Source organism: Papilio machaon, chromosome 22 (assembly GCF_912999745.1).
Source record: "Papilio machaon chromosome 22, ilPapMach1.1, whole genome shotgun sequence".
Lineage (NCBI taxonomy): Eukaryota > Metazoa > Arthropoda > Insecta > Lepidoptera > Papilionidae > Papilio > Papilio machaon.
Genome location: NC_060007.1, coordinates 4695642 through 4711662, shown reverse-complemented (window position 1 = coordinate 4711662; position 16021 = coordinate 4695642). Strand labels below are relative to the sequence as shown.

The 16021-nt window shown below is 33.6% G+C and overlaps 1 protein-coding gene across 1 annotated transcript in view; it reads left to right on the top strand.

Annotated features, from left to right (window-relative positions):
- LOC106720849 overlaps window positions 1–16021 on the top strand; it is a 79055-nt gene that overhangs the window by 41772 nt on the left and 21262 nt on the right. Inside the window, exons 2-5 of the mRNA XM_045683608.1 lie at window positions 5619–5754; window positions 6339–6516; window positions 12276–12662; window positions 13376–13497. Coding sequence (XP_045539564.1) covers window positions 5619–5754; window positions 6339–6516; window positions 12276–12662; window positions 13376–13497 — 823 coding nt within the window. The remainder of the gene's footprint in view (window positions 1–5618; window positions 5755–6338; window positions 6517–12275; window positions 12663–13375; window positions 13498–16021) is intronic.

The following is a 16021-nucleotide window of genomic DNA, read 5'->3' as shown; positions in this document are numbered from 1 at the left end:
TATATTGTCAAGATGTCGAAGTCTGTTGCATAGTAATGGATGCCAGCGGTTAAAGAACAGGTATTTCATTGTCAATGCCTTGACGGACCGCAAGACGTCCGCTCGTTACATTGTCCGTCTGTTTGACATCTTGATGCTATAATGTATTTATAACACGCGATCTTCTGTTTATAGGACCTATGTACTGAGAATTTACATTGACATCACAATGTTGCCATCCCTTTTATTCACTTTTCTCTTATTCTAAAGATTTGCCGTCGAAAATCAGCTGGTATCTTAAAATATTTGACAGTAGCTGTCGTCCGCGACTCCGTCCGCGCTGTATTAAAAATCCTTTATAAATAGCCTATGTGTTCTTCCAGATTATGTTCTACATCTGTGAGAAATTCTATCAAAATCCGTTGAGCCGTTCCGGAGATACCTTCAATTAAACATCCATCCATCTAAACATTCGCATTTATAATATTATTATGATGTTAAAAAATCAGACATAAGTAACCTTGAAATAACTGTTACTCATCAAATGCTAAATTTCTCGCTATTGGAAGGGCAAGGCATTGCATTTGTGTGACTTCGCGGTTTTAGATAATACATTCTTTATCTGTGTATTTTTTAAATAATACGGCAAGCTTAGTGATAAAATCCTTATCACTAACGTTAACGTTTTTATTAGTTTTTTTCGCATTTGTTTAATGTTAGAAGGAAAAAAATAAGGAGGAAGGAGATTAAAACACATTTGCAATCTTCCTTTAAAATTGTTTTTTTTAAGTTTTGTATGATCAGGGCCGTATTACTTTGGCGCCGGGGTTCGAAGATCAGTCTGGTGTCACTAAATGCAGAACGTCTAGTGATGGCGCCAGGGCGCCTCGCACCCTTTGCTGTTGGGATAAATTTGTACTGAGTAAGATAAATGCAATGCTACATAAAGCAAATGTAATGTAATATATATGTCGCCAGTGCCTATGTCCGTGCGAAAATATGTTCTTCCAGGCTATGTTCTATATATGTGTTAAATTTCATCGAGATCCGTTGAGCCGTTTTGGAGATACCTTCAAACAAACATCCATCCATCCATCTAAACATTCGCATTTATAATATTAGTAAGATAGGAGTATACATACAAATGGTGTTTTGATCTGCTTTCGATGTTTTTGATAGAATGCTTGGATCGTCAGTTAAAAATATGTCCGATGATCTGAACGTACTGTAATATCGAAGCTCCTTTTATTAGGTTATTTGTTATCAATGTAAGATGTGCAATTTAAAACATATGGTCACATTGTATCGAGTATCACGTACTTCATGAGTGCCGCTGCTGTGTCTCAAATATTATCTCTGCATACATTTAATGTTTGCGCAAAGTAATCTTTACAATATTTTATTTGTTAATTCACATGCTCATCTTGAGTAAAAGTGGTCCTTGTTTTTTATGTGATTTTGTAATATAATTTACTTTAAGTGGGTAGTACACATTAAATGAAATAGCCACAATATATTTAAAAATATGTCCTAACGTAATTCTATATTTAAATTAGGAACTTATACAATACGTTTCCGGAAAGACGTTTTATAACTGCTTTTAAAATTACTAATTAATATCACGATTACAAACAATCAGAAAACTAAGATTAGCCGCGTTTGTGATAGAGAAAAAAAAGAAGACAAGAATAGAAATCGATAACAAGTCTTATCCACGTCTGTCATAGGAACTTCCTCAGTAGATTTCTCTAATGGTCACTTTATTTTTCTATCTATATACTTGTAGTACATATCGCCACTTTACAAGAACAACGTGATATTTTTAAACCACAACATTAGAGGAGAGCAATTTTTAACAATAAAATGGTGATAAATTCTAAAATATTGATAATTTTACCGTCGGAAAATAATAAAATTGTTGCGGTGATTAATGTGTAAAATTAATTTATCAACGCTTAAATGTTTAAAATTGCTCTCCTGTAAAGTTGTGGTTTTAAAAATATAACGTTGTTCTTGTATCTACTATGTCTCTACATATGTAATGAACAAAATTAGTATCTGTATGTAATATTGAAATAATTAATATTTGTCTGCCTGTACGCAAGTTCGCGTTTTTCCCGGATTATCTCAAGTCTACAATTTATAGGCTACTATTTTTTTAATTCTGCTCGCGAGAGATAGAGAGATTCTTTGGAAGTCGCGTGCGATCGCTTGTTACTTTATTGATTCTTCTGACTACTACAATTGATTGAAAATTTAAATATTGTTTTAGCTCTAGGTCCACAATTAGATGTACTAACTGGTAATGTCGAATAGTAAACAGACAATGGCGCAGTAGCGACGTGCGGGAAAACGTGACACATATAAACAAACGTAACGACTGCAATATAATTTAACGACTTTTTAACATCTAATAATTAACCACAGACAAGTATAATTTACTTAAAGCGTATAAATATATACATTAGCTATAAAAGCTTAACAGTTTGCTGGTTCCTTTTTTTATGTCATAAGGTGACAAACGAGCTAGTGGCTTCTGACTACGCCGAAATAGCGAAGCGACCGCTACCTATAGACATCCGAAATCGCAGGTGCGTTGCCTACCTTTAAGAGATGGGGGAGTGGCCGCACAGAAAAAGAACAAATACTAAGGATATTATCTAAGCGTCCTCACCTCTGCCAAAGCTACTTCCCCTTCACATTCTTTTTTTATAAGAAAAGGATAGAAAGGGTATGAGGACTTAAATTAGGCCTCCGGCGCACACACTCAACAGCCTGTACGTGGAATTGCTTCCATTTGACGTCAGTTTTCTGTGTGGTCGTGGTATTGCACCGGTCACATTCTTGCAACAGATGTTGTTGTTGCTGGCGTCTCATCATCAACCTGCCCTTATCTCGGAGGGTCGGCACAGTATGTACTACTCCTCCATACATATCTATCAGCTGTCAATCTAAAATTATCTGTTGTTGTTGCTGGCGTCTACCACTGTTAAACTTCCACTACTACTGATACATAGGTACTTAAGATTAGGTGAGTTTTAATTATTTACTTTGATAAAAGAAAGAAATTATAAAACTTTAATGATAGATTAAATTACTCCAACAAGGCCTAGGCGTTTCATTTACAGATTAGTATTTCTTATCATTATAGTATCTTTAAAATGTTTGCAATATTTCCGTGTTAAATAATTTATAATAGTCACGTTTTATATCTTATTAAAAAATCAACACTCGTAATCGCATTATGCAATTGCGTTATAATATAAATGACTAGCTTTTACCCGCGACTCCGTCCGCGCGGAATAAAAAATAGAAAACGGGGTAAAAATTATTCTATGTCCGTTTCCTGGTTCTAAGCTACCTGACCACCAATTTTCAGTCAAATCGATTCAGCCGTTCTTGAGTTATAAATAGTGTAACTAACACGACTTTCTTTTATATATAAGATAGATTACTGTGGGTTTCCATGATCGAAACATATGTGTAGAAACATATTGCCATACCTCTCTTGATCTTAAAAAAGTCTGAGATAACAATATGATTTTTTTTAAATGTTTCGCTTTCGCTAGCTAGAAACACGTTGTATAGATCTAAAAGTCCCACTAGTACAGTAATGTTAACATTGTCACAAGATCCTTGTCGTATTATGCTGTCTTGTCATGTGTTTTCACTACGTATGTCACGTCCTGTTTAACATATTGTCCAACAGTGGTCCTAGCACGAATATATGTGACAATTGCTGTCGTATCGTCATGGACAATATTTTTATTAAAATTTGTGCAGCGTCCCCTATCGGACGTAAAGTACACCATACTTCTCATTCTAAATTCGACGTAAATGACGATGACGATACGAAGATGATTATCATAAATATTCGTGCTAGGCCCACAGAACTTATCCTATATCAACGGCTCTCTAACCAACTAACTCTGGGTTTCTGAGATCAAAGTCCCCGTTTAAAATATATTGTTATCACTGCGTTGTCAAAGATAATGTCAGGGACGACATTATATTTTATACAGAGACTTTGGTCTCAGAAACCAACGGTCAGATAAGCTTTTCGCACGATAAGCATACTAATATGATAGTAGAAAAGCTAAGCTAAATTTTTAATCTGTAAATTCTTTTTGAAATCTAAATAAATTGCGTAATTATTTTGGTAAATAATAGTAATAGTAAAAATAATAGTAACAGTTTATTAAATCCAAACCTAAATTTTTAGAGATTGTCGTGTGATATTCAGCCAAAACTGTGCTATCTGATTTATTGCTCGAAGTGTTGCCAACTTCCTACATTCGATGTTATTTTACAAAGTTAAAAATTGAATATAACAGTAACATCTTGCTTTTACGTTACATTTCCACTAGATTTATGTGTATTTTATTTATTTTAGACTTATTTTTCTTTTTCAAAATTTTAAACTTATTTTTGATGTTTCAAAATTTTTATAATATTTTGATTTAAAAAGATACAGAATAGTAAAAGTTTTGCGTATTTTTTCCAAAAAAAAAGTTTAACTCCAAAATACCGTACAAAATAATTCTAAGACACAGTTTAAAATGACTTGACTCTTAAAATTATGAAGTCTACTTAGCAAACGAAACCATTTAGACAAGTTTAATAATTTAACATTTAAATACACTTATTCTAACCAAATAAACTTAACCATAATTTTCGCGCCTTTATTGACACTAAACTGACAGTACGTTTTTTAATCTATGCCGACTGTTGTCAATGTTAGGAGCGCGCCATTTTGTGTGTCATTTACATTAACATGCGCAATGCGAGATATCGCATCACTGATAGTCATTTTTTGTCCAATACCTGGCCAACCTGTCTGACATTGGCGTACAAGTTCGACGAACCCTGGCACTCCTATTTCTATAGGGTTGCTAAAAATGCCAGAGTTTATTGCGAATAGTATATTTAGGTTAAGAAGCATATTAACTGGACAAGATATGAAACATCAAATCATCCGCCATTCTTTTCCACCAACGTACCTATAGGTCTTCTTAACGTTGAAGGTATATCGTTAAAATATTATTACACATTATACAGTTTTGTAATTTACTTTTAGACTTAGAATGTTCTGATATGACACAGCCCTAACTGGCTTCTTTCATACCCTTATACTTTTACGTTAATTGTATTGGAGATTTGCTGTTTTTAAAAGTTTACTAAGCATAAATGTAATTAACGAAAGTTTTTAATGTTAAAAGGTTTTCTTACTTACAATTTTAATCACAATAAAAGAAGTCTTCGTGTAAAATACGTATAAAACTTGCACTGTATTTGTGATAACGAAATAAAAGTTCTGAAATTTAAGGATAAATAAAATGTTTCGTCACAGGAATATTGTACTTTCTTATTATTACCAATAAGTAAAATGTTGGTTGTCACTTATTTATCCGGTGTCGGCACCGACTATTTCGAGTCCTTTGAGGGCCCTTCATCAGAATGAGTAGGAATAGTATATCACGGACGCGGCGTATTACGCATTCAACGTTTGACGAAGGGCCCTCGATAGGCTAATATAACAAATCGATGGGAACAAATATGTAAGTGTTTAGCCGTTATATATTAGCTATAGTTATTAGTTAACTAAACACGCTATATTAATATTGTTATGTTGTCTACAGTGGTATATTGCGACTACAATGGCTCCGGGCGAGCGCTGCAGTGGATTGAAGAGTACATCGTGCGAGATGTGTTGCCAACGCACGCGACACGGTGCACCGCACTATCATACACGTCCGGACAGAGCGAGATATATAGGTAATATAAAAAAAATCTTGAGAAGTGTCAAGGGACACCCGGATGGAACGAAGTTCCTTTCAATTAATTAGTGAAGGAACCAATGTTTATTCTATGAATAAAAAACTTAAGTCTTCACAAGAAGTACATTTTATTTCTATGAATTTACGTTATATATTGTCACGTCGTTGCCATGGTGAAGTAGCGCTCATTCGTCTATAGCAAAAAGTGTCGTGACAACTTTTCGTAAGAATTTTTTCCGTCTAGCCCCCTTTCACAACGCGCGATAACAACTTCGTTCCAAAAATTTATCTAAAGAGTAAGTAATTTTGGCTAGGGTCTAAGAGTGTGCTAGGACTTAGTGAAGAGGGCTATATTTACCAATACTCCACGACTCGAATTTTGCGTATGCTAACATTAACAGACTAGCACAACTCGCTAATCTAGAATGAGTTTTGTTTTTTTACGCAGTGAAGGATATCTTTATGGTGGACAATGGAGTAGTATCACAAAAATTCTTTAAGGTTGCAGACTTATTTAGATGATAATCTCAGTTTTTCTGCAGCTACCAAAGGCCGTCTTTCTAAGTAAATGTTTTCCAACAGGTCAGAGTCAAAAGCTATAATTGGCGCAGCGATCGGTGCTAGTTCTGATGACGTCATTGTGCTCGGCGCGTCTCTACCGCGGCTGCTGCGCGCGCTACGACCGCAGAGAGTGGCACTCTTCGTGTCCTCGAGAGAGACGGAACGGCAGCTCGCACCTTGGAGAGAATTTAATGCTGAGGTAATACTGCTTCTATACCAGAGTTTGTTTTCTTTTCTATCATTAAGTGCCATACATTCATTCCTTATAAGTAAAAGGTGGGAAGGTAATGAGGACTAAAATTGGGCCTCCGGCACTCACACTTACCAAATGAAACGTGGAATTGCTTCCACTTCACGCCTATTTTTTGTGTCGTATTGCACCGGGCGAGCCGACCAGTTTTTGCAACAGATGTCGTTGTTGCTGGGGTCTACCATTGTTAAAAGTAATAGTTGATAACAGTCTAGTTGTACAGGCAATCCGTTTCATCTCAATAAATATTATAATGGTTTACTAAAAAATTTAACATAGTTGAAATAGATTAGAAATTTGTCAGAAAGTGGTTGTCTGTCTAGGAATTTCTTTCTTAGATTTAAGTATGTATTTTGATTGTTAAGGTGTTTTAGTAAAAGAAAGTCTAGCAAAGCTTATGTATTTGTATAATGTTTTAACCGACTTCAAAAAAGAGGAGGTTGTACTCTCTCTCTCTATATATATATTTTAAATTGTAGCAGATGAAGGGGTTATAAATCTTTGAAATTGTCTTTTTGGTTCACATAAACAATATATAATTTAACTGAACCTGAATTTTATAAATGGTTCATGGACTGATGCAATTTTAAACCTGTGTAAATCAGAAATACGACGTTTATTTTAATATTACGAGACAGTCGCTGAATGAATTATTAACTCGCTTGTGTTATACATAATGCGACTTCCAATTATAAATTATTTTATACGTTCATAGACATTTTTATGTATCGAATTAGCGAGATCTCTATACACACAGTTTTGGCAAATATCCTTGTATTCATAATATTTTGATCCAGACAAATTTTACTAATAATAGTTTAGATGAATAGATATAAGAATATATAGTATACAAGCTCTCACCCGCGACTCCGTCCGCGCGGAATGAAAAAAAAACTTAATTAGTAGCCACATTCGCTACATTGGTTCTTCCAGACTATGTTCTACATTTATGCCGAATTTCAGTGAGACCCGATTAGTCGTACTGAAGATACCTTCTAACAAACATCCATACATCCATCTAAACATTCGCATTTATAATATTAGTGAGTCTCTAGTCGTAACAGCTGTTCCGTTCCGTTCCGTTCAAGCGGTATACCGATTGAATTCATAGAATTAAAAACAATGCCGATTGATTCGTAGGTCGATTGGCCCAACGGGATACATTTCCTATTAGGTCGATTGACAAGAAACAAAAAAAATCCCATTGGTCCCATTGTTTCTATGGATGCAATCGGCCCAACGGTAAACACCTGTGGAAACTCCCTGTTGTAGAGTTTTGTCTATGTTTTTAAAAATATTTTTATGATACTGACCTATGATACGAGCTATAATTTTAGTGCGTTAAAGTTTTTTTAAACTTATCTTAGTTTAAATGCGTGTTGCATCGTGGTCACGTCCTTCAATAACTTTGCACAATCGCACCTATTACGTAAACTCAAGGTTGTAATAACAGTTGTTAATTTACTTAGGGTTACCACTTAGAAATAAAATAAAATCTTCAGTTTTAACCCTAAATACATGAAAAAATCAATGCAAAGAGCTAAAAAAAAGTTAAGTAATGTTAGACAAATAGATAAAGTTAAGAATAACAGAGAGATATAGAGTAAGGGTAAGAAATCGAGTAATTTTCTTGTTGTTTTTCCGTTCTTTCAATGTTACATTAACAAGAGCTCTATTAGCAAACCTGTATTTCAAATTGTTATTTATTCAAGTTCTTTTCACAATTTTAGCAAGCAATTATGTTACATATTTTTTTACATTTTTAATTATGTTATTCAGGGTCGATCATAGATTTATCTCCAATTTCCGAAATTTAAAAAACGAATTTATGACGCACTAGCTGTCGCTCACGACTCCGTCCGCGCGGAATTAAAAGAAAAAATATTAGTCTATGTGTTCTTCCAGGCTAGTTATGTTCTATTTCCAAATTTCATTACGATCTGTTGAGCCGTTCCGGAGATAGCTTCAAGCAAACATCCATCCATCTAAACATTCGCATTTATAATATTAGTGATTTTTTTAATAAATTTGTTATTTAACATTAGAAGTATTGACAATCCCTATCGCTTATGTGCGTACTTGAGTGTTACGATCGGCAAATTCCTATTTACTTATTATCAGTTACAATGCATACGAGCGAACAGTAGGAATCGTTTATTTTGAAACGATATACTATTTATTATACGTGATTAATTTAAATTGTAGCAACGTTATTGTTTCTGACGGATTTTACGTTACGATATCTTCAAGTGAAAAAATGATATTGCGTTTCTCCTAATGATATGCAGCTCCCTTCCTAGTCCCAGCAGCTATCTTCAGAATACTATTTCCACTAGGAAAAATGTCTTATCCTTACTTGAATTGGAAAGTAACTCTGTCTGTCTGTCCTGCTTTCATGACAAAATTACTGAACCGATTTAAATTAAATTTGGTACACAAGTACTTAAGCCTGAAAAAGGATATAGGCTACTTTTTAATGCGAAAAAAGGGTTTATTTTTATAGTTAGATGCTTGAAACTTATTATTAAGGCTGTTAATTTGATATAAATAAATAACATTCAAGGTTTGTAAAAGTTTAACCTTCAAGGGTGCAAAATAAGTATAAGGGATGAAAGTTTGTATTTGTTGAAATGTTCTATAAGTTTAAGTAAAAAAAATTGGGCCTAAATAATTAAAATGCTACCTAAAGACAGTATTTCACGCGTACGAAGTGTTTCAGCAGTGGAAATTCATAGTAAAACAAATAGATTTCTTTACTAGGGTCAAAGAAGTTCATCGCGGTCAGTCGTTTGTTATTTGCCTATTGAACTATTAATTACAAATAGTAGGAATAATTTAAATATGTCAGGAATATATTTATATAACGAAGGCCAAATAAATAATTCCATTGAAGGAATAAAATATTTTAACCACAGAAACTATCGTACGTTTGTATGAAAACATAATCGATTAGCATTTTTTTAGTACATTTGTATGTATTATTTGAGTTATGTAAACAAATCAATTTTATATAAAAACTAGCTGTCGCCTGCCACTTCGTCCGCGTGAAATTAAAAATAATTAAATAAGTAGCCCTTGTGTTCTTCCAGACTATGTTCTACATCTGTGCCAAATTTCATCCAGATCTATTATGACGTTCCGGAGATACCTTCAAACATACATCCATCCATCCATCTAAACATTCGCGTTTATAATATTAGTAAGATAATAAAATTGTGTGAATATAGAATTCTTCTAAGACGTTTAACCCGAGGAAGTTCTTTAACATTGTAACGTTTTTACTGGTAAAATGCGTCAGCCTCGTTAAGGTAGTAGTTAAGAGACAGGAGAAAAACTTAGTATTTCTGTAGTTACATTAATTATAACTCCATTTAATCTTCGTTACTACGTTTATAGTTTAGCAGTAGCTTATTACACTTAGGGCTGCCCTTAGTAATCATTAAACAACTGAGTATTCCTGATAGTGTTTTTAAGGGTCCGTTCAGACAGACCGGAACAAAGAATAGAGCAGGTTTTTTATAGCAAATAAAATTGTGCTTTATACGATTGAAACAAGGTTTAATTTGAGTTTGTACGTCTTTTTTAATCAAGATTAAGTGTAATAAACGTGACTAATCTTTCATTCTACTTGACCAGTCGCATAATAAAAGTTTTACCTACATTATTATAAATCCCGATGATGCTAAGTTGTCTGTATTTATTTTGTTTGCAATTCGGTAAATAAATAATAAATCTAATATATAAAATTGTCGTGTCACATTTTTCGTCACCGTACTCCTCCGAAACGGCTTGACCGATTCTCATGAAATTTTGTGAGCATATTCAGTAGGTCTGAGAATCGGCCAACATCTATTTTTAATTTTTTTTTAACTGCGCGCGGACGGAGTCGCGGGCGACAGCTAATAATATGTAAATATATTCAGTACTCTCTCAAATAAGCAATAGAATAATTCTTTTATTGTTATTTTAAGTGAAGATGAATTGTAATTAATTCCTTGAATGGCTTCTACTATACCAACTTAGCAAACGTAATTCAGATAAGCTTTTGATCGCTTCAATAGATAATATAAAAATTGAATTTATTTAAGACTCTCATTACTTACGTTCGTTGTAACTCTAATATTGAAATATCATTTTTGATAGAGTTCATATTTTTTAAGATCCTTTAGAAGTATCTGGCTTTAAATGAAATGATTAAATATTTCTAACTAGCTGTCGCTATTGACTTCGTCCGCGCGCAAGTAAAAAAAAACTTTATTAGTAGCCTATGTGTTCTACTAATATGCTCTAACTCTATGCTTAATTTCAACGCGATCTATACAGCCGTTCTGGAGACACTTACAAACATCGCATTTATAATTGTAAGATTAACAAATGTTAGGTTAAAGAAGACATTGTAATTGACGTTAAGAGAGTTATCCCGACTTTAGATGAAGGTAAATTATTCGAAAATGTAATATACAAAAATAAACATAATTAGCTTGACATAAGGAAACATATATTTGGGACAGGAAACACGATATAACGAACAATAAAAAACAATTTTGCAAGATACATACTTAGATGGTACGCTCCATATTTGGTAGTTATCCTTCCGCAAGCACTTGGTGAACCTTGGCCAGTTTGGTATAACGAACAAACATATAAACTTTGCATTAAGAGTCACAGACCTTAATGACATCAATTAAAGGAAGTAATTAACCGCTCATAAGTAGCATATAAATTGTTATTTAATTAAATTATTAAAGGAAGTCCTTTTGTCTCCGTAGCATTGGCAATTTAGTGGAGTTTGTAAAGCAATGTTGTGGTGATGATAACAAGTTGTGGATGTATAGATGATTTTATATGGACCTTCCACAATATCTTCAACAGTACACGGTTATAGATCTAGTGATTTCCTTTTGTTCTCGTTTAGATCTACCTATTTATTATCCACTCAACGTTTCAATAGCTCGTGGAATTAACAGTAATGTATTCTAAATGTTATCAGATTGCGAACGTCCGAAATAATAACGGTCTATGACCGGAGCACCCATCTTTTGGTAATGGTAGGTTAATAACCTGTTAATCAGATAGCTTGCGATGTGCACGTTATTTGAAGTGTAATTTTGGTTGTACCATAGACTAAAAATAGACTATGACACAATCGTAAAAGCAGCTTACTTAGACATAGATGTATCGAAATAATTTGCACATCGCCAGATTTCCAATGGTGATAATTGTTTACTTCCTCTCCTACGATTACATTTTCTTTATACGCCGATTGTTTTGAACACAATGATCTGTTTTATGCAATTTCTTTTTTGCAATTTTTAAATCAATTTCTGGTCCTAATCTTTAAGATTAAAGGGTTAACAGCAAACAAATACTATTCTTTTAGCTACTGGGGTTCGAAGCAAACGTCCGTGGCGTTGTAGTTATTCATTTCAACTCTTATATGTGTTAACATTGACAAAATACTAATATTATAAATGCAAATATTTAGATGGATGGATGTTTGTTTGAACGTATCTCCAGAATGGCTAAACGGATTACGATGAAATTTGGCATACATGAACAAGGTCTGGAAGAACAGATTGGTTACTTAATAAGTTTTTTTTATTTCGTCACGGATGGAGTCGCGGGCAACAGCTAGTTAATCGATATGCCAACATTGAAAACAATACTGGCCAACTACACAGAATACTAATTCGCCTTTATCTTTCCAGATAATCAAAATCGCGGAATCCAAAGACGGTTTCATAGACTTGAACAACTTGGAAATGAAACTACAAGAGAATACTGGAACTGGGAAAAGAATGATAGGTTTCTTTCCTGCCGCTTCTAAATTGACGGGAGTTTTCGCTGATGATGTAGCGACCACACTTCTTCTCCATCAGTACGGAGCTTGGTCATTCTGGGATTATACCCTGGTAGCTCCGACTTCTAATGTGGATATGAATCCTACTTTTCTCGGAGTTGAGGAAGGTATGGTGAGGAAGGATGCGTTATTCTTCAATTGTGAAAAGTTCGTTGGTGGTGTGCAAGGACCTTATGTTGCTGTGGTGAAGAAGGATGTCTTTAAGAATTCTCCAGTGTATTCTGATGATGTTGAGGTAAGTGTTACACAGTCTTATAGAACATCCATACAAAGCAGATGTTCGTCACAGTTTTTTTTAAAGAGAATAGATGACAATATGATTTTAAATTGTTTAAATTCTATATTCGATCTTCAGCATATAGTTTTGTTAATCTGAAAATATGTAATTATGTAATGAACGTTTAAAAGTTTTTCTTCAATTTAAAAAAATATATATATACAAACAGTGTTAAAAAGAAAGTATTAATATAAATTTCTGTGAGCGTATCAAAGTTATTTCGTATCCAGCTTTGTTTCTGGTGCAGTAATTAACGAAAGACCGAGCGAGCATGCAGTTATTAAAATTTATTCCTCTTTGATGCGACCGCGAAAGCTTTATTAATTTCTTTTTACAAATACAAAAACTGTTTTTAGAACGAGTTCATAATTTCGCAATGGAATAAAAACTTTTTAAATTATAAAATGACACATCACTATTGACTGTGAAATTCAACTAAACACAATAAAATTATTGCTATCTCTATTCTTACAAAGAGGAGAAGAACGAGGAGAGGAGATGAGAGGATAGGGTATAATACTGTTTATTTTAAATTCTCTCCCAAGTAGGGTTGACGACAGGCAGGCGACCGGCCGTAAAAATTAAGCTGAAACATTAATGTTGATAAAACATTGTAAGCTGACAATTAGTGGGATAATGCAAGGGAGATGATGATATATAATCTTGTCCAGGTGCTATCCGAGAGGATCGAGGAGTACAGGTGCGCGGAAGCGGTGCGCGCCGCGTTGGTAGTTCAGCTGCGAGATGCTGTAGGCTTGCAGAACATCATCGAAAGGCAAGACAATATAACCAGGTAAGACTTTGATGTACTCAGACATAAGATTTTGCTCAAATAAAATGCTCTGACATCTATCTGTTTCAATGTTTCTTTTGAATATCTTGTCAGGAATAAATTATTTACCACTAAGCGGAATAAATAACTGTATCACGAATCAAATGCGTTATTTTTATAACGCTATATTTATATAACAGCTGTCAAAATGAATAATAATCTCTAACGCACATACTCGTAGAAGTTTTTTGCTCATTACTAGGTCAACATGAAGTCTTGCAAATAATTCAGGTCAACAGATTCCTTGGCGTTAGTGTGCTCGGTCCATTTATAATCTGTCATTACATTTTTTGGCTTGGCGCCGCGCAAATCGGATGAGGGTTTATTATGTTATTTGTCATAACGAGTTATTACTGCATGACCTCAGATATTAAGATAATTATCTAGATACAGATTAAGGTACATAAGTCTTAATAATACGTGACCAGATGAACGGGAAATTTGACACAGTTAATGTTAAAACATATTTGATTATTTATTATGGTCAAATTTCGTCCAATTATATGAGCTTTAATAAATACTATAGATAGTATTAATAGAGGCATTCAAACATCATGTTCTGTTTGAATGAGACTTGTTTAATTAACCAATATAGGATGGAAAATCACATCGGCGGCCAAAACTTATGTTTACACAAGCTGATCCTAAACGACGGCAGATTGTCGAACATCCAATTGCGCTAGCGTTAAATCATTTGGATTACATAATTTTCCGTCAACAATGTTTGTGAAAAAAGAAAACGACGATTTGTTTGAAAATGTTTCGGTCATAGATCCTAAGTGCAAGCCCTGCTTTTACTTCTAGAAGTAAAACGCATCTTCATCAGCTTGTGACATACGTCTGCTTGATAAAAGCCTTCCTAAGCCATCCACATTATGCGTTCTTCCGTAAACCGCATGCTGAAATCAAATAGTAATAAAATGTCATTTTTATTGTCTTTAAGAGTTATTTCGATGGAAATTATGATAGGTTATATTAGTAACAGATTCTAAGAATTATTAAATATATGTCAAGTTTTGGAAAATTCATGTCTTAACATTTTACAAAATACAAGAGGGTTGACGCCCACACATCGTACAGCCAATATTATATTCTTCCGTTATCGCCTTGACACCCACGCAAGATATGGATATATTTTACGAAAATTATGAATATCAAGTATTTTATAACGGAGAAAATAGCGTGGGTAGTCCCACAAGATGGATAGATCTGGTCAAGGTTGAGAGTTCACTGAATACTGGCATGCAATTTCATTTTATTTATTTCTATAAAAAAAGTGTTTTAAATTGTCGCGAAATATTACTGGATTTAAAACTCAGTCTCTAAGCGTGACGTTTAGTGTACAGTCAGATGCATAAATCTTACTAATATTATAAATGCGAATGTTTAGATGAATGTATGGATGTTTGTTTGAAGTTATCTCCGAAACGGCTCAACGGATATTGATGAAATTAGATGGAGAACATAGTTTGGTAGAATACATAGGCTAAGAACTACTTATTACGTTTTTTTTAAATTCCGCACGGACGGAGTCGTGGGCGACAGCTAGTATGCACTTGAACTTAAAACTTTGAAAACTTGCATTGGCTTACGATTGCAAAAATACGTATGCACGTATTCGACAATAACATAACATACGGACGGATACATTTTAAGCAGTATCTTTTCTCTTCTCTTCAGTATAAGTTCTCGAATCATTCGTATTTTTTTTTTAATTTATCATATATCATTAGAATATCACAGATATATTTAATCATTGATAAATATCAAAATATTGCACATATAAATATATTATGTATTATTATTTTATAAATTGCATCAACGTACTTTTGAATAAGGATTGCCTTATAAATAACGCCTACATATTTTATCAAGGTGAACTTTTAACGCGTTAAAAATAATATGCATCGCCTTATTTTGTTTTATCCTTGTTACATTGTCCTCATAAATCATCCAAAATTCACTTTAATCCTAAGGCTGTAATGAAATAACAATCTTTAAAGCTTAATTTTATATAGTGTGTACATTCATAATAATTATGGACGTTATTATCGAAGACACATTTTGACACATGCTATTCTTCCCTATGCTATACCCAAACAATAAAACAAAAACAATAAAACTAAAAAATTCTGGCATTAATAATTCAAGCCTAGTTATGTTTATGAACTTTGATTTTTAAGAGACAGGATCTGTCATGACAGGAGTGTGTACATTCTTTTCGTAATTCATCAGTATGGGTTCATAACGATGAGTGTCAACATGATATGCACGTGTGTGATTGTCATCTTTACCTCATCAACCAAGAAAAGTGATAGTTTTTTGTCTAGTATGTTTCTCATCTATCTATCTATATATATAAAAGAAAGTTGTGTTAGTTACACCATTTATAACTCAAGAACGGCTGAATCGATTTGACTGAAAATTGGTGGGCAAGTAGCTTAGAACCAGGAAAAGGACATAGGATAATTTTTACCCCGTTTTC